The 23,429-nt window shown below is 43.8% G+C and overlaps 1 protein-coding gene and 1 long non-coding RNA gene across 2 annotated transcripts; both read right to left on the bottom strand.

Moving 5' to 3' along the window:
• Positions 1-1,806: 1,806 nt before the first annotated feature.
• On the bottom strand, positions 1,807-3,081 carry LOC124700770. The gene is made up of 2 exons (XR_007001826.1): positions 2,729-3,081; positions 1,807-2,157 (listed from the first exon to the last, which is right to left on the bottom strand). It is a non-coding gene; the product is annotated as an uncharacterized LOC124700770 (long non-coding RNA).
• Positions 3,082-8,381: 5,300 nt separating this feature from the next.
• On the bottom strand, positions 8,382-19,234 carry LOC124704501 (cullin-4-like). Its single transcript, XM_047236761.1, has 17 exons — positions 18,859-19,234; positions 17,619-17,734; positions 17,197-17,543; positions 16,152-16,332; positions 15,929-16,051; positions 15,468-15,755; positions 11,422-11,547; positions 10,558-10,659; positions 10,414-10,467; positions 10,172-10,278; positions 9,923-9,983; positions 9,720-9,851; positions 9,485-9,622; positions 9,335-9,415; positions 9,162-9,242; positions 8,758-8,838; positions 8,382-8,663 (listed from the first exon to the last, which is right to left on the bottom strand). Exons 1-17 carry the CDS (start codon positions 19,193-19,195, stop codon positions 8,550-8,552), a joined length of 2,469 nt encoding a protein of 822 aa, XP_047092717.1. The 5' UTR covers positions 19,196-19,234; the 3' UTR covers positions 8,382-8,549.
• Between the last annotated feature and the right edge of the window lie 4,195 nt (positions 19,235-23,429).

A 23,429-nucleotide genomic window follows, 5' to 3' on the forward strand; every position in this document is an offset into this window, starting at 1 on the left:
GAGAATAGTAAAAGGATGCACTGGTTTGCGTGGTGGAAATTGTGTTTCCCAAAAAATGAAGGAGGTATGGGATTTAGAGATTTTCATTCTTTCAACCTAGCAATGCTTGCAAAGCAGGTTTGGCGCCTTGTTATCGGACCAGATTCTTTTTGCGCTATGATTCTAAGGGCAAAGTATTTTCCTCATGGCGATATTTTAAAGGCAGGGCCTAAGTCCGGCTCCTCCTTCACATGGCAGAGTTTATTGGCTGGGTTAACTACCTTTAAACGGGGATATATATGGCGAGTTGGGACTGGAGAGAATATCAACATCTATACTGACCCCTGGATACCATCAAGCCCAGATAGGAAAATTATCTCTCCAAGAGGAGATATGAACTATACCAAAGTCTCTCAGCTGATTGATCCATACAGTGGTCTTTGGGATGAACCACGTCTTCGAGAGCTATTCCTCACAGTGGATGTGACCCGTATCTTACAAATACCTTTGAATACCCAAGGATTTGATGACTTCATAGCCTGGAACCATACTAAACATGGCCGGTTCACTGTCCGATCTGCATATTATCTCCAGTGGAAACATAAGTTCGGCCCTAGAGCAGGACAACTATCTATGCCAGGCTCGTCAGTTAATAACCCAGTATGGAAATCCCTTTGGAAACTTAAGATACCTGGAAAAGTTAAGATATTTATATGGCGCGCGATGCATGGAATCATACCCGTAAAATCTATCTTGGTTAATAGACATGTTGGAACTAGTGGTCAGTGCCCAATCTGTTACCAAGCAGCAGAAGATATAATGCATCTACTATTTAAATGTCCTACAGCGGCTGACTTGTGGGGAGCGCTCGGCATTAGTTCGGCGATTAATGAAGCGGTAACTATTGATCGATCTGGTTCTGCTGTTCTTGAGTTTTTGTTTACCAGAAAAGAGTCACAAATGCCGGGTTTTCAGAACTTGGGCTTGAAGGAAACCATTGCAGTTGGAGCCTGGTACCTGTGGTGGATTAGAACACAGAGAACACATGATGAACCTGTTCCCCCGATGCATCATTGTAAGATGTCAATCCTTACTATAACCGCAAACGCTGCAAAGATTCGGAAAAACTCAACGCATACTGCTCCCCGATGGTCCAGGCCAGGCCATCGCCAGGTTAAAGTAAATGTGGATGGCTCTTTTCATATTGATTCTCATACAGGTGCTATTGGTGCAATTCTAAGAGATCATGAAGGCCGATTCATTGCTGCTTCCACTACTTATATCCCGAATCTAGCATCTGCTACTGCTGCTGAAGCAATGGCAATACGAGAGGGATTAGCCTTGGCTGTTTGCCTTGGTTGTAATAATGTCCAGGCAGAATCTGATTCGATGGAAACGATTGAAGCTTGTACTGGTGCAGAAGCGTGGTGGGGAGAATCATCGGCTGTTTTTGCAGACTGCGTTGATCTTATGACACTTATAGGGGAAGTTCAGTTTCTTTACTGCCCAAGGGAAGCATATGGAGCGGCTCATGAATTAGCTAGGGCTTGTTTTAATGATAAATTTTTTTGTAATTGGGTAGATGAAGCCCCTAGTTCCATTCTTAGCAAACTCATAGAGGATGTAACTATTTGATGTCGGAGCAGCAAGTTTCTTACGCACTCTTTTCCTTACCAGGGTACCTACGGGGACTGAAAGGTTTTTAATGAGGCGGCTTGCTTGCTTAATATATTGTGTTTCAAAAAAAAAAAGTCTTCCCTTGTGCCTTCCACGTCAGCCAAGAGAAGGCAAGAAAATGGATCATACAATGCTTTGTTTCTTAGGGTCTTCTCTAGCACATTAAATGCTTGCAAAAATGTAGGAATCAACCGTAACTAGTATCCATGTAGATGACATTGTGTTACATGATAATTGCAAATACTACGTTTAGTACATCTACGAAATACAAATGATCTTTAGCATCAAGAGGTTGTATATATTATTTCATTTGGTCCTAAATAGTTGTCGTGGATTTAGGTAAAATGTAGACTCAATATTTGTCTTGGCCTCCTTGTTCTCCGTCGCTGTCTCCAGGGTGAGCCGTGATGCCTCAACCTTATCATGTGAAATGTGTTTTTATACTTCTAGCACCGCAGTGTTTTAGACATGACCTCTCTAGGTGGGTGAACATCATTTACCCTACACAAGAATAACCATTCAAATGTTAAATTAACACAGGACATAGGTATGGAACATAATCATTTAGTACTGCATATCAAGCTGCAGGAGAAACATCTAGCTAGGATGAAACAGCACCATGCTACTGCAATACTAGATATCACCGTATATTATGAGGAACACTTCTATTAATTTAATTATCGTATCTAGAAGCAGCCTAGATGTTAGCTCAGATAGAATGCTGCCTCCATAAAGTAAATGATGCTCTTGTTCCATCTGCCATATACTTCTCGTCAGATAGAGCATAATCTGTATGTGACTGATAAAATACAGAACAACCATTAGAGATTGCATGTAAAACGCATCTAATATTTTCTAGTTCTATTGCCGACCAATCCATGACATCTACTTATCCATTATTTTATACTCGGATCAAGGATGCAATAATGCTTACAAAATTGAGATCGCCGACAGCAGCATATTCATTCAGTTAACCAAACGAGAACGGCAGTGCCTCACCAAATTAACCGGGTGAATCAAGATGAAGAGAGCTTGTACACATCGAGTACAAGGATCAGAAGGCGAGGCTTACCAATCTGCTGGAGAAGAAAGATTAGGGCTACTAGCAGCAGACCCGTCCCACCAAACGTGCCAGGCGCTGGTGCCAAATCCGGCATAGTCCGGCGGTGGGGGCATACACGGGAATTGGGGATGGAGAAGCTTGTCTGCGCATGCCCAGAGTTGCAGAAGATCCATTACGCGCCGGCCGGCGAGACATGGCCGGAGCAGGGCGGCTGGGATGGATTTGCGGCGGCAGCGGTAGGATTTGTGGTTCCTCTGATTGAACGTGGATATATGCTATCAGAAAGGACGATTCAGCACGGGAAGAAGGAAGAATTTGGCGCGACGAGCCAAGTTATTCCGTGCTTCGGAGCACTGGATTTAGCAAACGGGTTGATAAGGGAAAGCAAGTCATACAACGCCAAGATTTGCCTTCCCGTTCTTGATAAGAGAAGTTCCCTTATGGAAGGGAAGGCTCGGGCCTTTCTTCGCTATCTCTCACCTTCACGTCTGCAAATGTCCTATATGGAGCTGTTAAGGGAATGCTGACGTAGGAGCGTTGTACATTCCCTTAGTCCCACCTCGCTCGATTGTAATGAGTTTTGCCAATTTATAAATCCAAATTTTCTGGATATCAGCAAGCCGATGAACGACGGTGAGTGAGAGGGATCAGGGGAAGCAACACGAAAGGAAGAGGAGCACTGTAATAAGGATATAATGGCGCAGTTTGGAAGGAAACAGCAAGAAAGGGAAAGAAAATCCATTGTCATCAGATTATGAGCTCAAAAATCCAACGGGGGAATAGGATGAGCGGTGGATTTGGGCCTCCAGATTTGCAGTTTCTCTTTATTTATTGCGAATTTTGGTGTCTAATTTAATTTTTTTGAGGAGATTGCGACACATGGAAGAGAGAATTTGGGGACATCATACTTTTAGAACAGCCTCTCCTGCCCCACGGCAAGACGACGACGCCCTGAGGCCTAAGAGCATCTCCACTCGTTAGCGCTCCTCACGGCGAAATCCGGACAAAACAATCGTCGGATTGGACGAAATTAAGTCGTGGGGAGTACCGTATTTCCAGTCGTCCACCCGGAGTTCGGCGGACATAGTTTAAATTCAAACAAAGCGTCGTCCCGCGCTACAAGTACGGCCAGTTGATCGGCAAAAGGAGCAAAAGGATCAGCCACAGGCCGGCGATCAGAGGGAAATTACACGGAAACGGGCTCATCGGCAGTCCCGGCCAGGCACGGCGGTGTCCGACGGACCCGCTTCCTCACACGCCGTGGCCGAAGCGGCGGCGGCAGCCGACGACGAAGCAGCGGCGGTGGGACGTCGAAGCAGCGGCGGCCGACGAGGTAGACGGTGAGGAAGCCGAGGTAGGAGCCGGCGGAGACGACGAAGGGCTGGCCGGAGTGGCTCGGAGGATGTCGCCGCGGTGGCCCCGGTACCAATTCCTCGTCTCCTCGTCCATCGGTTCCATGTTGCCGCCGCCCATCGGGAACGCCAAGTCCGTGTTCCTCTTCTTCGCCGCCGCCGTCGTCTTCGGCCAGGCGATCCGGACGCCTTGGTTGGCGAGCATCTCCCGCCACCTGCCGTCGAACTTGTCGTTCCTCCCGTCGGCGTGCGACCTCAAGTCGGCCCAGCACTTGTCGATCGACGCCTGTAAGGGTACATTGCCCCTATGTGTGGTTTTGGTAATTAATGACAACCCCTATGGACTAATGTTTTCATTGTGTTTATATGAAGGAATATTCCATAGGATCTACTTGCTCTCCATGTGTTGGATTCAAGTATGGATGCCATGAAGATAAAGATATACCTTGTGATTTGGCATCAAGATCATCGGTATGAAGATATATTTGTGATATGATCAAGAAGAAGAAATGAAGATGGAGTTCTTATGTGGAACTCAATATTAGCCATGCTCTATCTCAAGTGAGTATGAGAAGATACAAGGTTGAGTTGGGCAAGTTCAAGATGAGCATCTTGAGTGGATCACATGCTTGAAGCTTGCCGTCCATTTGGTGATAGTGGACATATGAAGATGTGCTTCAATGAAGCTTTCCCATCATAGTGTGTGGGGGAGCATTTGTGAGTATACACGAAGCGACAATGATCAAGTGATGGGATGCGCAAGGCAAAGGTATGACCTTGATAGGTTTTCCTTTTACCGGTCTCGAGGTGGTTGATGGGAGACCGGATTATAGGATAGATAGCCGCACTATCAAGAGGGGCTTCCGGTTGGGTAACTTGATCACATCGTCTTAGGGAGCTCAATCCTTGCATGCGTTGCATATTCTTATTGCTTCTTGGTATTTCTCGGTGTGAGGTTCTTGAGCTTGTTGCTAGCTTTACAACAAGCCCAAGTTCATCGAAAACGGAGTTCACATGCATCTTCTATTGCGTTTTCGAGGTTGGGTGATTTTACCTGTTATTCATGATATAAGGTTCTACCTTTTATATTCATGATAAAATCCCCTCCTACAGATTCTTGGGTTTTCACTTTCTATAAGATAGCATTCGTTGTTATCTTCCAAACAAAATTGGTTTCATGCGATTCGGAGTTCGGGAGCATTTGTTATTAAAGAAAAGGGAAAAGAGAAAAGGATAAAAAGAAAAGAAAAGAAAAAAACAGAGGGGTGGCAGCCGGCCGGCCGCCCGGTCAGCCGGGCCGCGCGCCGGCCCACCCGGTCCCGACCGGCCTGGTGACCGGTGCCATCCGGGCCGCGGCCAGAGGCCTTTTGGCCCATGACCGGCCTAAGGCCCGGTCCCTGACCGGCCAGCCTGGCGCGTTCCCCGGTCCGACCGGATTCGGCTCCGGGCCGCATCTCCTCCGCCGGCCCACACGGCCTTGGCTCCCCCGCGCGGCCTGGGCCTTCGCGCCGCCCACGCGCGGCCGGTGCACCCGGTTGCCCCGCCTGGGCCTCGGCCGCCGCGCCGGCCCACCGCACCCGCCTGCTGGGCTTTGCTTCTCCACGAGGCCCACGCGCCGTGTTTGGCTCCAGTCCGGTCGGACCGGGCTGCTGACCGGCCTGTCCGGCCTCAGCCCCGGTCGGCCGGCTGGGCCACCGGCTGGGCACGTTTTTGGGCCCCTTTTTAATGCGTTTTTCACTTGGTTTTTTCCCCCAACGGTTATTTCTCTTCTTGGACTATAAATAGGTCTTCTTCCACCTTTAGACAAATACTTCTTCCCTTTCTCTCACCTCCATTGTTGCATTTGAAGAAGTTGCTCTCTCTCTTGTTCCCCCCTATGATTCTTGCTCATTCTTGAGGGATCTAAGAGAGGAGATCTAGATCTACACTTAAACCAAACCAATTCTTCTCTAAGTGAGGGAATCTCTTGGGATCTAGATCTTGGAGTCTTTGGTTGACTTTCCCCCTTGTTCTTCCTCTCCAATCTCATCCTAGCGTTCGTTGCTTTGGTGGGATTTGAGTGTGAAGGACTTGAACACCTCCGGTGTTCTTGCTTTGCATCATTGCATAGTGTTGAGCTCTCCACCACGATTTGTTCGAGTGAGAGACCGTGAGCTTGTTACTCTTGGAGGGTGACCTCCTAGTTGGCTTGGTGATTGGTGCTCCGGTGATCTCTTCAAGAAGATTGTGAAGAGGCCCGGGCTTCTCCTTCGTGGAGCTTGCCATCTCCGGAGCGGAGGAAAAGCTAACCATAAGGAAAGGGCCATTATCCTTCGTGGGTGTGGTTCGGAGAATAGGGTGAGCCTTCGTGGCGCGGGGAATCCTTCGTGGGACCTCCACTCCTCCAAACGTGACGTACCTTGTTGCAAAGCAAGGGAACACGGGAATACATCCTCGTCTCCGCGTGCCTCGGTTATTTCTATACCCGAGCTCTCTTTCCTTGTGATAGCCATCGTGCTTGAAGTACATATATCTTGCTATCACTTGTGCTACATATATCTTGTGCCTATCTTGCTTAGCTCTAGTTGCTATTGTCACACTTAGTTGAGCTTAGCATATTTAGGGTTTGTGCTTGTAAACTAAAAGATAGTTTAATTCCGCATTCATACAAGACAAATCCGCAAGAGTTTGTAATTGCCTATTCACCCCCCCTCTAGGCGACATCTCGATCTTTCAACGCCTGCATCCTGTCGGCGGGATTGCCCGTCTTTTTGAGCTCTTTGAGCTTCTTCTGGCCGAGTTCAGGGCGCCCTTCCGCCGCGCCAGCCGCCGGAGCGTCGGGGTTGTACTGCTCGGTCTTGCTCTTCGAGAGGGTCGTGCGGGTTTCCTTCCACTTCTCGCAGTTCTCGAGGCGGACGTAGACGTTCAGGAACTTGAACTGCATGCCGGTGTCGTCCATGTACATGTTCAAAGCACGGCGCAGCTGGGGAAAAAGAGTACGGCGATACGGGTCAGCTCACGATGATGTACCTCGGTGATGCTATTTCGGAAAAAAAAATCAATCATTAGACAAAATTTTGTGTCATGGTTCAGAAAAGGTTGGTGGGTATGATCGTTTTGTTAAAAAGTTACACTTAATACTTAGGTTTGTTTTCTAAGGAATAGTTCATGTGTATGTGATGTGAGAGTCGTGTAGTGCACACCAATACAATACGTTAGATTTATTGTTCTTAATTCTCGTTACTATAAATATACAAAGATTCTACAACCAAATATGTTGCCATATGTACATTATGTATACACCGTCTATACTATTAAGCTTTTTTTTTCTTGAAAATTAAGCAGTGAGTTATCGCGGTAGAAAGGGTATTAATTTTGAAGTGGACCTATCATGTTTCAAATACCCTCCGTGATGCCAAGTGGGTCTACCGCCACCACTCCGTCGCGGTGCAACGCTGCCAGGAACCTGCCATCTGCGCTACACAGGCGGGGCCATCGACGAGGACAAACCAGCCGACAACAACGGCCTCGGCAGCGGGGAGGAGGGCCGGCCAGTATGGCAATGCCAAGCCAAGAGCGTATGCACCCGGTCATACTACTAACTCATCACCCACCAGCCTCGCCATCCTCATCGCTTCGGCAACACCAACCTAGCGCCACCAAATCGCTTAGCCATATCTCCGGTCTAAGCGATCCCTCATAGAAGTGTTGACCATATCATCAATGTACCGTTAAAAATATATAATATGTATTCTGTGATATAGGTTTTTCTCTCCCGCTGCAACGCGCGGGCATTTTTATAGTACATAAAGGATGACATGTGGATCCCATGTAGCAGCAGCGGTATCACCGTTTGAGAGGCGGCAGGGGATCGAAAAAAGAAAAAAAAGTAACCAAATATGAGGTGCCAAAAAAAACTCCAAGAAAAGAAAGTTGATTGCTCATAAAGGATAATCGCCGGTTTACAGCGCCTATTGGAGATGCTCTAATGGGTTGTACTGGTTGTTTCTGCTAAAATGCATCTATCTACGTATATGTAAACCTGTATATATAATGGCTCTCGTCCAGACAAGCCCCCAGTGGCAATAAAAGGGAGGCATTCATCACACTAATTCCATAAGGACATCATTTGACTCAACAGCAGCTTTTTTTTTTATGGACTCAACAGCAGCTGATGTTAAGGAATTGACAGTTTTCACTGCCTAATTTTACTCTACTTGAGCAAGGAACTGTGGCTTTACGTTCACGCCATAGTTTTATGTAGTAATCTGATTCATATCATAAATGTAAGACGTGGTTGAATATCAGGGATGCTTCTTCTTCATAGGTGGTGTTACAAGGATGCGCAACTTTTATAATCAAAACTAATTCGTATACAGAAAATGTTGCAACTGCTACAACTCTCATAAAGAGAACAAATAACAAGGAACATCGATACGCAATTACTTTACAATGTGCTTCTGACAATAAAATAAACGTGATCATCTCTTTCACGGCTGTCAAGCAAGATAATTGTATATCTGGGGGTTACTTCGGTCTCTCTCCAGGTACTCCCTGTCGATTAGGCTCTCTATTCTCTTCTTCATATCCGCTGGCTTAATCGGGAACTTGAGCTGAAAAGGGGGGAAAGGTAACGAGATAATGTGTCAAATCAAATTGCTGGGCAAGAAAAAGAATGCAAGCAATCTGTGTCACTCCGTGGGTTACCTGCTGGAAAAGCTCAGTTATTAGAAGGGTGTGGCTGAGGGTTTTCCTTGTCTTCATAATACGAACTATGGCTGCATCAACCTGTATATAAGAAAACCAAACCAAGTTAAGCTCCAAGATTTCAATGCCTCAAAAAAAGCTCCAGGATTTCTAGGCATCAAAGACGTGGGTGGTAACAGATTTTTATAGATTTATTTTATGATGTTTCTGTACACAGGACAAACTTTTCTACCATAAGCTATATCAACCAAGCAAGTAAATGCAGCGCATAATAGCTACAACAAACATGTAACTAGTGGCCACATGGGGAGAACGGATGACATGTGCAAGGACAGTTTCACCGCCCATTCTGTAAAGTTAAACCACCAAATTATCTGTTTGCAAGTGACGATCATTTGGGTCACCTGATACTGACGATCTTGAAATACTCTCTCTGTGGTGCTCGTGTTTTCTTCTACCGTCTCTTTCATCTGAATTGCATTCACCTGGAAATACAGAACATCACCTTAGTTTAGCCTATGACACCCGAAGTTGCCTGGTAAACCCCATCCCAAGAAAAACTAAGGTGAAATGTTACCTTTATGCGGTAGAGGGGGGCACTGAAGTCATCATTAAATACAAATTCGTCTTTATCATCTATATCTCGTCCTTTTGGCGTCTGAAACACAAATGTTAGTTAACCAAGTGGCCTTCCGAAAATAAATCAAAGATAATCAAAGAGACACACCTTTTGGAGAACCCTAACTTTACCACATGCAAGTGACTGCAGTGTCCTTCTCAGTTCTTTATCCTCAATACCAGTTGACTCTTTTATGTCGATGAAGCTTAGCTTTTGTGCATCGTTGAACAACATCAAAACCACACTCTAATAAAAGGAATGAAAACGAAAAGTTTTAGTTATCGCTCTCAGATAATTACTGCTACGATAAACCACAGAAAAAAATGGGTAGCAATTATCAGACCTGGAACAATGACACTGCAAGCTCCTTTCTACCTTTAGGGAACTCTGCTTTTAAGACACAGTGACCCAACGAATTTTGCCACATCAGACGCCTTCCACTGTACTTACTCAAATAGAACTCTTTAAATATATCCTATCAAAACGAAAAAGGATTAAAAATATATTTAAATTTTCTGCCACCAAGCCAAGTCAGCACACACTAACCTGGTAGACATTAAGTTCATGTGGGAGTTTTACATCCATTGGTGGATATGTCGGCCAGTAGCTGCAATTCAACAGATTTATCAGAACCATTGCATTCAGATATCAGCTACATGCTTTTAATATGAAACCCGTATATGTACTAGGTTTAGACTTTAGACAATTGTCAATTTGTCATGTCTGTAAAGTAGCGGGATATGGCAGTGTGCTTTTTACTATGCATGTAAAAGTTAGAAGGCAAAGGTTACCTACCCTGTTGTAAGCACATGGACACTTAATTCAATGCCAGTTGGAAGCTTTGTCCTTGCCTGAGATGATTGCTTGAAAGAATCATTTATTTCTTTGGATAATTCAATGTCCTGATAACCAAATCGACAAATAAGGAGATGGTTATAGTATAGAAGTCAACAACTCTAGAATATATAGAACACAGGCATTAGAAAAAAAAAAACAGGATACAAGAGAATTATCACAGTGAAAAAAGCTATCGCTACCTTGAACATTCCCTCCAGTTTGTTGGTAAATTGACTTCCACACTCAGTTTTAAGCTGCAAGCAGCAACATGTTGCTCAAATATGCCATCATAAGTTGGATCACATGTAGAATAAGAATTTAACTCCCAGAAAGGGAATAATTACCTTTGTAATCATTGATTTTTCAGCATCTATTGATGCGCTCTTTCCCAGTAGCAACCTCTTAGCCAGATCCTTCTTGTAGAATGCCTCAAATACATCTTTTCCCTGTCCACAACAAAATTATACTGCTTGTATTTATACTGCAGAATTAAGAGAGATTGCATTTAGGTTTGTTTCCTTTTATTCACCAGTGAACAGTTTTGTGTCGTGAGTATCACATATGTACTACTCCCTCCGTCCCATGAAACATGTCTGAAGTTTGTCTAAATTTGAATGTATCTAGTCACTAAATAGTGTATAGATACATCCAAATTTGGACAAACATCCGACAACTTTGGTGGGGCGGAGGGAGTAGTAATTTTAGGGGCTTAGCTTCTCTATCCATCTCTGCAAGGTAAATTTTGGGGCCGCCTGGGAATTTGGCCTAGTATCACCCTGTTTGGGCAGGCTTAGCAACTTAGGCAATCCCAAACATGTAGTCCATAAACCCATAGGTACCAAATTTGTACATATTCCAGCTTACATATCTGAGTTCCTAGCCCATCAGAAAGCGGCCTAGCTAAGCTATATCCTATAATCCTAAAACATGGGTCAAATGAAATGGGGATGGCTCTATACTTGTCCATAAACCCATAGGTACCAATTTGTACATATTCCAGCTTACATATCTGAGTTCCTAGCTCATCAGAAAGCGGCCTAGCTAAGCTATATCCTAAATTCCTAAAACATGGGTCAAATGAAATGGGGATGGCCCTATACTTGTCCTTGTTGATATGAGTTTGCTTTCAGTCAAACTCAGAATAGCTACAACATTCCAACCAGTTCAATGGATATAATTGTATTGTACCAAATAGACCAGTGACTTACTTGTATATATCGGAACAGAACCAAAACTTTGTCAAGTATTCCCTCCAGTTCTTCTTCTGAAGTTCCTTTATTTCCAGGTCGAAGTTTCTCATCAAGAAACTTTGCGATCAATTCAGCAGGACGGTTCTGTTGGGGACAAGGTATCACCAATATTTCAAAAAGAAAATAGAACAGACAAAAATTACAAGTACAATAATTTGTGCACTCAAGTCCAACATACAATTTTACCCAGTTAAATGTGGTGAAAGAACTTGTTCACCAAAATGCACACCATCAAATCAGGAACATAAGAATGTGTTTTCTGTTTATCAAACCTCACGACTGAGTGAAACATGGTAGAAAACAAAGATAAAACGTGGTGTACAAGACTACAAGTATAACCCATCCTTCTAAATGCTTTCCCAAATATGGGCAATCTAGATTTTTACATATATGAACACCGCCACGGATATCTTAATGCCTTGGGCCTTGTTCGTTTCGTCCCAACCCGGTCGGTATCAGATCAAAATCCCCGTGGGTTAGCCGGGCTCAGACCCGCGCGTCTCTAATCCCGGCGCTATCCAACGAAGTGTTCGGTTAAACCCTCCCGGAATTAGACCCCGTCCTATTTCCCCCCAACCCCTTTCATTTCGCAGGGAAAGGAATACACGACCCCTATGCCGTGGAACAGATCCCGGATCGGTACGAGACCACTCTGTCTCGTCTCTCTCGCTCCTACCTATCTCTCTCCTGCGATCTGGAGGGGACGGCGGCCCGGCGGCGCGGTGGCACGGTGGCGGCGCAACCAGTCGAGCAGATCAAGGACCCGTGGTTCTCCCTCCCTCTTCCCTCTCCAACCGGCGGCAGAGAGACCAACCGACCGGTGCGGGATCGACCCGGAGACCCCACCTCCGTGCGATCTCGGCGTCGCCCGTGCGACGTCATCTCCGGCGCCCTCTCTATATCCGTCCACTCCGCACTGGTATGCACCTAATATTCTTCCTCCTCCTCTCAGTTTCTAGGGTTGGACATCTTGACTGTCGAGGATTTCTAGGGTTCTTGGCAACGACCTAGACGATCTCTGTTGATACTTTGGCAGTAGCAGCTTTGTGGGCTCCAACGGTTGCCAACAGCGACATAGTACTGTAAGCTAGCACCTGGAACCTAAATTGCTAAGTGACCGTATTGGAAGTTGGCTGTGTGCTACATATTCTTTTTGTAGCAGGTGCATCCACTTCCTGGATGAGATGTTTGGCCAGATTTGCTTTCCCCTGTAACAAGAATTTCCAACTGAATTGATGAGTTCAGCATAATACATGTACTGTACCCTGCTCGTAGACTGATCGATGCCGACTGTTCTCAGTTCATAGATGTTAGTTGGCGGATGCTCGATCAGAATAGGAAATTAATTGTTCAACGCTAGAGCGAGCTGAACCTCATGTCTCACATGATTACATAAGCTAGCAGTAGCTTAGGGCTCTCCCTTTGTGTTAAGTCTGATAGGAATCTAGGAGCTAAACTGGTAGTTTTATACACTTGTTAATACACAAACTTAAATTGCTTTATTACTAGAGCACACGAGCCTTGAGCAATATTAGAGAAACTAGTAGAGTGTGTGGTGCATTATTATTTGGTAACTTGAGATCTGCACAACCCCTATTAGTATTTGTTCAGTAGACCATATTCCAGGTTTTGAATAGTCCAACCAGTGATATCGACGGAGTTCTGGTGATGCATTTCAATAGTGAGTGAATTATAGTTTGGCTTGAATCTCGGTCTCATGTTGCCGATGTGATTGTTTTCGACAACTACACTGTAACCTATGTTTGGATTTAATATGTCCTTCCCCTCAAGAAAGAAAAAGTTAGCAGATTAAGAACATGTTCTGTCCCTTTGTTCAGTTATTTCTTTTCTCAGAAAATAATAATACCTTTTTTGTCCATGTTAGTACTTTTTGGTGTAACGGATTTGAGAATTTATGGATCGCATTAGGAAGAGAGAGGGGAGCAGCAGCAGGAGGAGGAGGAGGGGAGGATGATGATATGATGCTATTTGTTTTACCAATGCTGCATCTGTTGGCCGCGAGCCGAAATGGCGTAGGAAGGTAATATTTTCTTCTTATTTGCGTTGGTAAGAACCTGGTTGTTGTCTGTATATAGATAAATTTTAATGGTATGCTATTTTGCTAGTCAACTTTAGATGTCGGTATGTCTGTTTTGGGATTTTAAATTCCAGGTGGAATAGATGCTATGTTGTAGCCTGTCTTGTTATTTAGGAACCGGGAATGCCTTTTAGGAGCCGGTTTGATGCAGAGATGTTTTTTTCTTGATTTTGTGATAAAGTGGGAAGATGAATGCTATACTATGGACTCAATGAGCCAAGGAATTTGTGTGAGTTACTTCAAATCTATACAAAATGCCTAGAAGATTTGGCAACAACTTTTGTATTTGTCCTTGCATTCTGCAATACTAGCCTTATCTAGTAAAATCACTGATCTAAGAACTTCATATTCCACGGTACATGTGCTACTAGCTAATTATATACTCCAATTTTTTCAGGTTTTCAAATAGTTGAAACCTTCATTGCCTGTAGCGGTGTCGCCAGCGTCAGTAACGTGTTTGCCCGTCGCCAGCGCCAGCACCGTGTTTGCCCGTCGCTAGCGCCAGTACCGTGTTTGTCCGTCGCCGGCTACGAGAAATTGAACAGAAGATGCATGGAATTGTAAAGTATATGTTGTGCGTGTGTGTGATGATGAAGTGTTTAAATTTACTGCATCTTAAGGAAAATAGAAGTGTAATTTTGTACGCTGATGAATTAGTGGAAAAGCACAGTAATAATTCATGCATGGTAGTGTGCGATTCTCTACCTTTTCCTGTGAAACCAACCGTACAAGCCTAGCTTTTCCTGTGAAACCAACCGTACAAGCCTAACTTGAGCAGGGATTAACCGAACGGCACAAAAGTAGGAGGATTGTGCAGAAGGTATTAGTGGGGGTATGGGTGGCCGGTGCGGGTTCACCCAATTACTCGAGCGATTCAATACACCAGGGTATTCGCCCCGCTGTAACCGAACGAGGCCTTGTTTACTTCTAGGTGTATTTGAAGTGTAGGGGATCATCCAGGATTCCCAAAAATCCCCAATAGTGTGTTTAGTAAGCAGGTATTGGCTGGGATAATTCCAAGATATCCCCCACAAATCCTCTCATTTTTTTCTAGATTAAAAACTCTCCACCATACTAGTGTATTGGGGTGGGAGTGTATTTGAGGGGATTGGGTGAAATGGAGGGATTCACTAAATACCCTCCCATCCCCAAACTCCTAGGGGGTGGAAATACCTTAAGGCCTCGTTCGGTTGTAGGCGATTTAATCCTCTAGTGTATTTATTCCAACGAGTAATTGGGTGATCACCCAAATCTCCCCGGGGACCGACTTCTGCGCCTGGATTCTTTCCACGCCTGGGGACACGATTGTTTTTTCACCCATCAAATGGCCGGGGTTGACAGGGTTTGGGCCGTGGTTTCAGCCCCGCTGGGTTTAACTGAACGTGGAAAGTCTGGTGGGCTGGGATTAGTCCCCGACGTGGTTTATCTCCCGAAACCCGGCCCATCCCTCCCGGGTGGGGAATAACCGAACGAAGCCTAAAGGTAGACAGGGTTACTAAGCACGACTCTTGGTGATAGTCTTTGACTATTTGTTACTACTTGCTACTCCCTCCTGTCACAGATTTTGCATGCTTCTTATTCAGTTCGAGATACATTTTGGACCACCAGATTCTATCTGCAGTTTACTTCTGTTCAAGTTCAAGACAACTATTAAGATAACTATTTGCTGCGGACCTCACCAACCATTTCCATACAAGTATATGGACCGTATAGATATATAATAATTAATACTTAAGAGCATAATACTGAGTGGATACAACAAAAAAATTGAAAGCAGCTTTTGATGATGATTGGAGACTAATAGATATTTAACATAAAAATTACATCAAACTACATGCATGAGAAGATATCCACCTAGTACTCAACACAAAATAATAGTCAAGCAGAAAGATAAAATCTGGCTCACCTGGCGTAGGTTGATAAGATGCTCGAAGGACTCCTTTATGGTATTGGAGAAAGCCTCGTTTTTGGCAAAACTTTCTTCCAATATTTTATCAAGAGATGCCTTAAAATCCAGGAGAAACGGAACCAAATCTTTGTCTTTTTCTTCATCCATGATAACGCCCTGGCCTGTGCCACGGATATATAAACTAAGCGCTTGCTTTAGCATCTCAATGGCATCAACCCTCTGGAAAAGGATGTACATCCTCGAGAGGTCCGTTACACGATTTGCTTCCATAAGCATTGTAAATCCCTGAGATCCCAACAGATAAAATTAACTTAGTTGTACTACAATTATTATGCTCGAAAAAGTGAACATCCTTATTGGTGTATCGATCTCATAGCCAGCAAGAGGAATGTTCTACCATGCTTTTCAGGCCAATGATAAAATAAATGCGCCTACAATGCAAAAAAGCACATGCTCACCTTCTCAATAATCGCAGATGTGTGTCGCTGTAGCAATTGCTTTTCTGTAGTTGCTATAAGTGGCTTCCTCGTGTTAGCTTCCAGATACAGAATGCACCTTTCGTGTTCTTCTTGCAACCTTGACTGCATAACTCATGTGCAATACCATCAGACATCAGTTGCAGGCTATACCTGAGTTTCATAGTTCAGTATGAACAGAGTGCATGGAGAACAAAAGAATTACCTCTGCATGCTTCAGATAATCTGGAATGTCAGACTGTTGCAAATATTTGACACCTTCGGTAGCATAAAACTGAGAAGTGCATTCAAGGAAAGGCTTTTCGAAAGTCTCGGAATACATTCCAAGATCAGTAAACATCTTCAGAAGATGACTAAGCAATGTCTTATCTATTGCTTCACCAAGCCTGGTCAGGAAAAGGATCATTGAATAAACAATTTTCTGGAAAATGTTGAATAAACAGTTTTTTGCTTAATAGAAATACGAAATTTAAGTTGCAGTGATCCTTTGAGCCCACAATCCCCATGACATGCAATGGATTTGAATACAGAATATATGGCTGCAAGCAACAAAACTGGAGAAGGCAATTACACTCCTGCACAGGCTGGTGCTAGTCTATTTAGTTATTACGTATACAACGGATGCAATGACAGAAAGTCCAAGTGGATCGAAAGATGACATGAAATTTCGAGCATATATTTGGTAACCGCATTTGCAACTTTACCAACTGATATTAAGATGAACTTGGATTGCAGTCAAACAAATATCCAGGCCATACATTTGTTAATCTGCAAGGTGCTCGAATGGAGCAGCGCATGCATCATTAAGCATATGTGTTTTTCATATGCGGTAGTAGAAGCTGGAATCATGATACAAATTATTCACCTTTATCCACATTGCTCATAGAGTTGATATTTCAAAAGGTGTTGCTTAGAATAGATCAAGATACTATAATGCTACATAATAATATGGTATGTGGGTTATGACAATATATTGTCAATCTAACTAATGTTGAAGTGCATGTTAACATAAACAAAATCATAACCAACCAAATATAAAATGAATGATGGCAACATTGCAGATTTATTTAAAGCAACAGTCATGCTGATTATTTAAGAGAACCTACGCAGGTTTTGGTCACTCAGAAGTGCATCTAATTCACGCAAGCACCCTCAGAAGTTCATCTAATTCACACGCGCACACACACAAGCGCACACACAAGCGGAATGTGCATATAGCACAAGAGTATACAACAGAAGAGCAGTCATACCTCTCGCTCTCTATCAATCTTAAAAGACCAGTGACGGTTTTGTGTTCAATCTCCGGAGACAGTGATATATGCTTGCGGAACAGCTGCAGCCCCATATCCCACACTGAAGATAGATTTGGGATATTCTTGACATATTTTACATCAAGAAGTAAAGCAATACCACGAATAATCAACATTTGATCGCAAAAATCTTGCCATGTTCTTTGCACCAATGACAAAAATACAACCAAATCTGGACTTTGGCCCACTAATGCTGATATTTTTTCCGCTATATGTATTTCACATTCTTTCTTCACGCGTTCATATAAATTTGCCCCTAGCTTGTGTAGACATAGATCACCGGCAGCCTATAGTGAAGAAAAGAATTCCAATCTTAATAATTAACATGGGAGCATCAAAAGTTATAGACAACAGGAAATAACCTGATAAAGTTTCTCAACGTCACAAGAAAGCTTCTGCTTGAGAAATATGGCTGTAATGGCATCCTTCAAAATTGCCCAAGTATCCTCCTCAAAGTTTTTCGGCAATTTGGGCTGACCTAATACATGAGAAGAAGATAGGATGATAATAATACCATAATAAACAAAACAAAAAAGTATTGCAACAAAAAGCTGAATTGAGGATAGGATTTTTAAATCTGTGACGTTAATATGAACTAAGGTTGCAGAAAGAATATCCCAAAATAAGCCCAAGAGACCATGAGAAAGAATATGAATATAATCGATATAGAAAATATCAAAATAACAAGCACCGAACCTTGAAAAACTACTGTAAAATGCATGGGGCAGAGGTTAGTTTTACCCCAATACACAGAAAGAAGACGAGATAATAAGGTTCAAGAAAGCGTTATGCGTAATCGGTGCGGTGGCCTTCCGGTTAGCGCTTCAGCGTGCATAAGCGGCGCTTTTCCCCTCTTTTTTCTGCTTTTTTTCTGCTTAAGCGCTTATGCAATCGATGCGGAAGGCCTCCGCATTGCGCTTTAGCGCGCATAAGCGATGCTTTTTTCCGCTTTCCCGAACCTTGCGAGATATTGCTTGAGAATTAATAAGATGACAAGAATAGCTTCCAGTGAAACACTGACAGGCATGCCCAACAAAATTTAAAGGAGTGTTCACGTTGCACATACGAAATGACTAGGAGGCCAGATCACATAGTATAATACAGCAAAACAAGAATCAGCCAGCTAATTTACTCTTCAAATGTGCCAATAACAATAGAACACATTTACTGCAGCAAATCGTTGCCGTCACATTCACATGAAACAAACGAATCAGATATAAACAAACAGTCACAGCAGATTTAACATGTCTGTACAGAGCAACTAAATTACATGGTACTACCTCGCAGAATTTAAGTTCTCCTGGAGACCACCATTCCCCTAAAAGGAGTGCACAGATCTAGCTGATTTCACTGATACGAGCAACAAGATATCTAGGCACGCCAATTAGGGACAACCAATACTTATCACTTTGCGTTTTGTTTGCGGGAAAAAGTGACAGCCACTGACGGGAATTTGAACTAGAGCAGGCTCGCGAAGTAAGATGGCTGCAGGTAGTCAGCGAACGAACTAGTAACAGCAGCAGTAATAATAGGGTACCCCTCAATTGGCACGGCAATCCCCTGGACGACAACTGAGCGAATCGAGTGAGAGGGGAGGGGTACCTATTTTGATGCGGAGGGGCTTGCGCGTGGCGCCGGCGGCGGAGGGCTGCGGGAGCGTGGCCTTCTTCCGGAAGAGGTTGGCCGTGCCGCCCCCGGGGGTGGAGGCGCCGGGGGAGCGGAGCTCGTCCTGGTCGGCGAGCAGCATGTCCGCATCCTCCCCGCCGTTGGTGCCCCGGGCGGCGGCGGTCGGATCGAGGTGGAGCCCGTTCTTCTCGGCGGGGGCAGAAGAGGAGGAGGAGGAGGAGGCGGGGAGCTTGGCCTTCTTCATGTGCGGCGGCGCGGGGGAGGAGGAGGAGGAGAAGGGCCGCTTGGGGGCGGTGGCGTGGGGGTGAGACATGAATCAGATGCCCAGGTGCATCGCGCGGTGGCGGCGGCGGCGGCGCGCGGGCGGGGGAGGGGTGCGGCGGCCGGCGGGAGGGTTTCGGGGCCGCGCCGACGGGAGGGGGAGGGGAGCTGGGAGTAGAGAAGGGCGACAGAGATCGGGTTGGGGGAGGAGGGTTTCGCTCGCTCGACTACCTTTTTTATTTACTTTTTTTTTCTGTTGGGAATTTCTGGAGCAGGTGGTGGGATTAGGGGATGGGAGGGAGACTGGAGACTGGAGTGTGTGTGCTTACATGTGGGCCTGGAGTCTCCACGCCACCTAAAAACAAATGAAATCATGGTTGCTACATACTACGTGAAAACTTATGAATAGTCTTCTTGACTTCTTCCCTTTTTGCGGGAAAAACTCATCGTTTACCTACTCGAGGGCGAGTAGGAAGCAAAGGAACGCAAGGGTATTCGGTAACACAAGTGCACAGCGGATTTCTACACAAATTGTCACCAGCATCCTGGAGGAATTCAAACTTTGGGAGACGGCGAGAGTTGGAGGGAGAGCGTTAATGCCGCGAGAGTAGGCGTAGGTGTGCGTGGGTGTCTTTCGGTGGGGTTGTTCGCAACCCTTTCCGTCTCTTGTAAATTGTTTTGCTACCTTCTATAAAGATATGGTGCGCCTTTGGCGCACTCTCGAAAAAAAAAAAAGGAACTAAGCTTGGAGATGCTTGATACGTCTCAAACGTATCTATAATTTCTTATGTTCCATGCTACTTTTATGATGATACTCACATGTTTTATACATACTTTATGTCATTATTATGCATTTTCCGGCACTAACCTATTGACGAGATGCCGAAGAGCCGATTCGTTGTTCTGCTGTTTTTGGTTTCAGAAATCCTACAAAGAAAATATTCTCGGAATTGGACGAAATCAACGCCCAGGGTCTTATATTTCCACGAAGTTTCCAGAAGACCGAAGGGGATACGAAGTGGGGCCACGAGGGCCCGTACCCATAGGCCGGCGTGGCCAGGGAGGAGCCCGCGCCGCCCTATGGTGTGGGTGTCTCGCGCCGCCTCCAACCCTACCCTTCCGCCTACTTAAAGCCTTCGTCGCGAAACCCCATGTACCGAGAGCCACGATACGGAAAACCTTCCAGAGACGCAGCTGCCGCCAATCCCATCTCGGGGGATTCAGAGATCGCCTCCGCACCCCTGCCGGAGAGGGGAATCATCTCCCGGAGGGCTCTTCATCGCCATGATCGCCTCCGGATTGATGTGTGAGTAGTTCACCCATGGACTATGGATCCATAGCAGTAGCTAGATGGTTGTCTTCTCCTCATTGTGCTATCATGTTAGATCTTTTGAGCTGTCTATCATGATCAAGATCATCTATTTGTAATGCTACATGTTGTGTTTGTTGGGATCCGATGAATATTGAATACTATGTCAAGTTGATTATCAATCTATCATATGTGTTGTTTATGTTCTTGCATGCTCTCCGTTGCTAGTAGAGGCTCGGCCAAGTTGATACTTGTAACTCTAAGAGGGAGTATTTATGCTCGATAGTGGGTTCATGCCTCCATTGAATCCGGAACAAGTGATGTAAAGTTCTAAGGTTGTGGATGTGTTGTTGCCACTAGAGATAAAACATCGATGCTTTGTCTAAGGATATTTGTGTTGATTACATTACGCACCATACTTAATGCAATTGTCCATTGTTTGCAACTTAATACCGGAAGGGGTTCGGATGATAACTCCGAAAGTGGACTTTTTAGGCATAGATGCATGTCTGGATAGCGGTCTATGTACTTTGTCGTAATGCCCCGATTAAATCTCATAGTAGTCATCGTGATATGTATGTGCATTGTTATGCCCTCTCTATTTGTCAATTGCCCAACCGTAATTTATTCACCCAACATGCTATTTATCTTATGGGAGAGACACCACTAGTGAACTGTGGACCCCGGTCCATTCTTTACATCCGAAATACAATCTACTGCAATACTTGTTCTTTACTGTTCTTCGCAAACAAACATCATCTTCCACACTATACGGTTAATCCTTTGTTTTCAGCAAGCCAGTGAGATTGACAAACTCACTGTTACGTTGGAGCAAAGTACTTTGATTGTGTTGTGCAGGTTCCACGTTGGCGCCGGAATCCCTGGTGTTGCGCCGCACTACACTCCGTCACCAACAACCTTCACGTGTTCCTTGACTCCTACTGGTTCGATAACCTTGGTTTCTTACTGAGGGAAACTTGCTACTGTACGCATCACACCTTCCTCTTGGGGTTCCCAACGGACGTGTGTTAACTGCACGTATCAAGCTCTTTTTCTGGCACCGTTGCTGGGAGATCAAGACACGCTGCAAGGAGAGTCTCCCACATCCAATCTCTTTACTTTGTTTTTGTCTTGCTTTACTTTATTTTATTTACTGCTTTGTTTGTTCTCTATATCAAAAATACAAAAAAATTTAGTTGCTAGTTTTACTTTATTTACTGTCTTGTTTGCGTTCTCTATATTAAAAACACAAAAAAAATAGTTACTTGCATTTACTTTATTTAGTTTGCTTTATTTACTACTGTTAAAATGAATACTCCTGAAAACACTAAGTTGTGTGACTTCACTAGCACAAATAATAATGATTTCCTATGCACACCTATTGCTCCACCTGCTACTACAGCAGAATTTTTTGAAATTAAACCTGCTTTACTAAATCTTGTTATGAGAGAGCAATTTTCTGGTGTTAGTTCTGATGATGCTGCTTCCCCATCTTAATAATTTTGTTGAACTTTGTGAAATGCAAAAGTATAAGGATGTAGATGGTGACATTATAAAATTGAAATTGTTTCCTTTCTCCTTAAGAGAAAGAGCTAAAGATTGGTTGCTATCTTTGCCTAAGAATAGTGTTGATTCATGGACTAAATGTAAAGATGCTTTCATTGGTACTCCCTCCGTTCTTTTTTAATTGACTCGAATTTAGTACAAGTTTGTACTAAATCCGAGTCAATTAAAAAGGAACGGAGGGAGTAGATATTATCCTCCTGCTAAAATTATATCTTTGAGAAGTAGCATAATGAATTTTAAGCAATTGGATAATGAACATGTCGCTCAAGCATGGGAAAGAATGAAATCTTTGGTAAAGAATTGCCCAACCCATGGACTAACTACGTGGATGATCATCCAAACCTTCTATGCAGGATTAAATTTTTCTTCGCGGAACCTATTGGATTCAGCTGCTGGAGGTACCTTTATGTCCATCACTTTGGGGGCGGCAACAAAGCTTCTTGATGATATGATGATAAACTACTATGAATGGCACACTGAAAGGGCTCCACAAGGTAAGAAGGTAAATTCTGTTGAAGAAACCTCCTCCTTGAGTGATAAGATTGATGCTATTATGTCTATACTTGTGAATGGTAGATCTAATGTTGATCCAAATAATATTCCTTTAGCTTCATTGGTTGCTCAAGAAGAGAATGTTGATGTGAACTTCATTAAAAGTAATAATTTCAACAACAATGCTTATAGGAATAATTCTGGTAATAACTATAGGCCATATCCTTTTAATAATGGTAATGGTTATGGTAATTCTTACAACAATAATAGGAGTGTACCCTCTGATCTTGAAGCCATACTTAAAGAATTTATTAGTACACAAACTGCTTTTAACAAATCTGTTGAGGAAAAGCTTGGTAAAATTGATATTCTTGCTTCTAAGGTTGATAGTCTTGCTGCTGATGTTGATCTTTTAAAATTGAAAGTTATGCCTAATGAAGATAAAGATATTAAGTCATTTGCTACAGCAAACGCCATCCAAGTTCGAATTAATGAAAATATTAGATTGATGGCTGAATTGCATGCTAGGTGGGAAAGAGAAGAAAACGAAAAACTTGCTAAAGAGAATAATGTAGCTAAAGTTTGGACTATTACCACCACTAGTAATGTTGATACTCCACATGTTGCTACACCTCCTACTATCAATGATAAAATAATTGGTGTTGGCAATGTTTCTACTCCTAGTGCAAAGCGTGCAAAACTGCTGAACTCGCTAAACTGCCGAAACCGTTTGTGATAAAACTGCTGAAATTTTTCAAACTATTGGGGACAATGATCCCATTGCTGTAGATCATAATGGTTTAGATTTTGATGATTGTCATATCTCTGAAGTTATAAAGTTCTTACAAAAACTTGCTAGAAGTCCTAATGCTAGTGCTATAAATTTGGCCTTTACAAAACATATTACAAATGCTCTCAT

The sequence above is a fragment of the Lolium rigidum genome, chromosome 3 (genome assembly GCF_022539505.1).
Source record: "Lolium rigidum isolate FL_2022 chromosome 3, APGP_CSIRO_Lrig_0.1, whole genome shotgun sequence".
NCBI lineage: Eukaryota > Viridiplantae > Streptophyta > Magnoliopsida > Poales > Poaceae > Lolium > Lolium rigidum.

What these genes read in the sequence shown, in the direction of transcription:
- LOC124704501 (XM_047236761.1), bottom strand. Translation starts at nt 19,195, where the DNA reads ATGTCTCACCCCCACGCCACCGCCCCCAAGCGGCCCTTCTCCTCCTCC. An exon ending in AAAAATCAATGATTACAAAG is followed by an intron (nt 10,468 to 10,557) that starts GTAATTATTCCC and finishes TGCTGCTTGCAG; the next exon opens with CTTAAAACTGAGTGTGGAAG. An exon ending in ATGAACTTAATGTCTACCAG is followed by an intron (nt 9,852 to 9,922) that starts GTTAGTGTGTGC and finishes TCGTTTTGATAG; the next exon opens with GATATATTTAAAGAGTTCTA.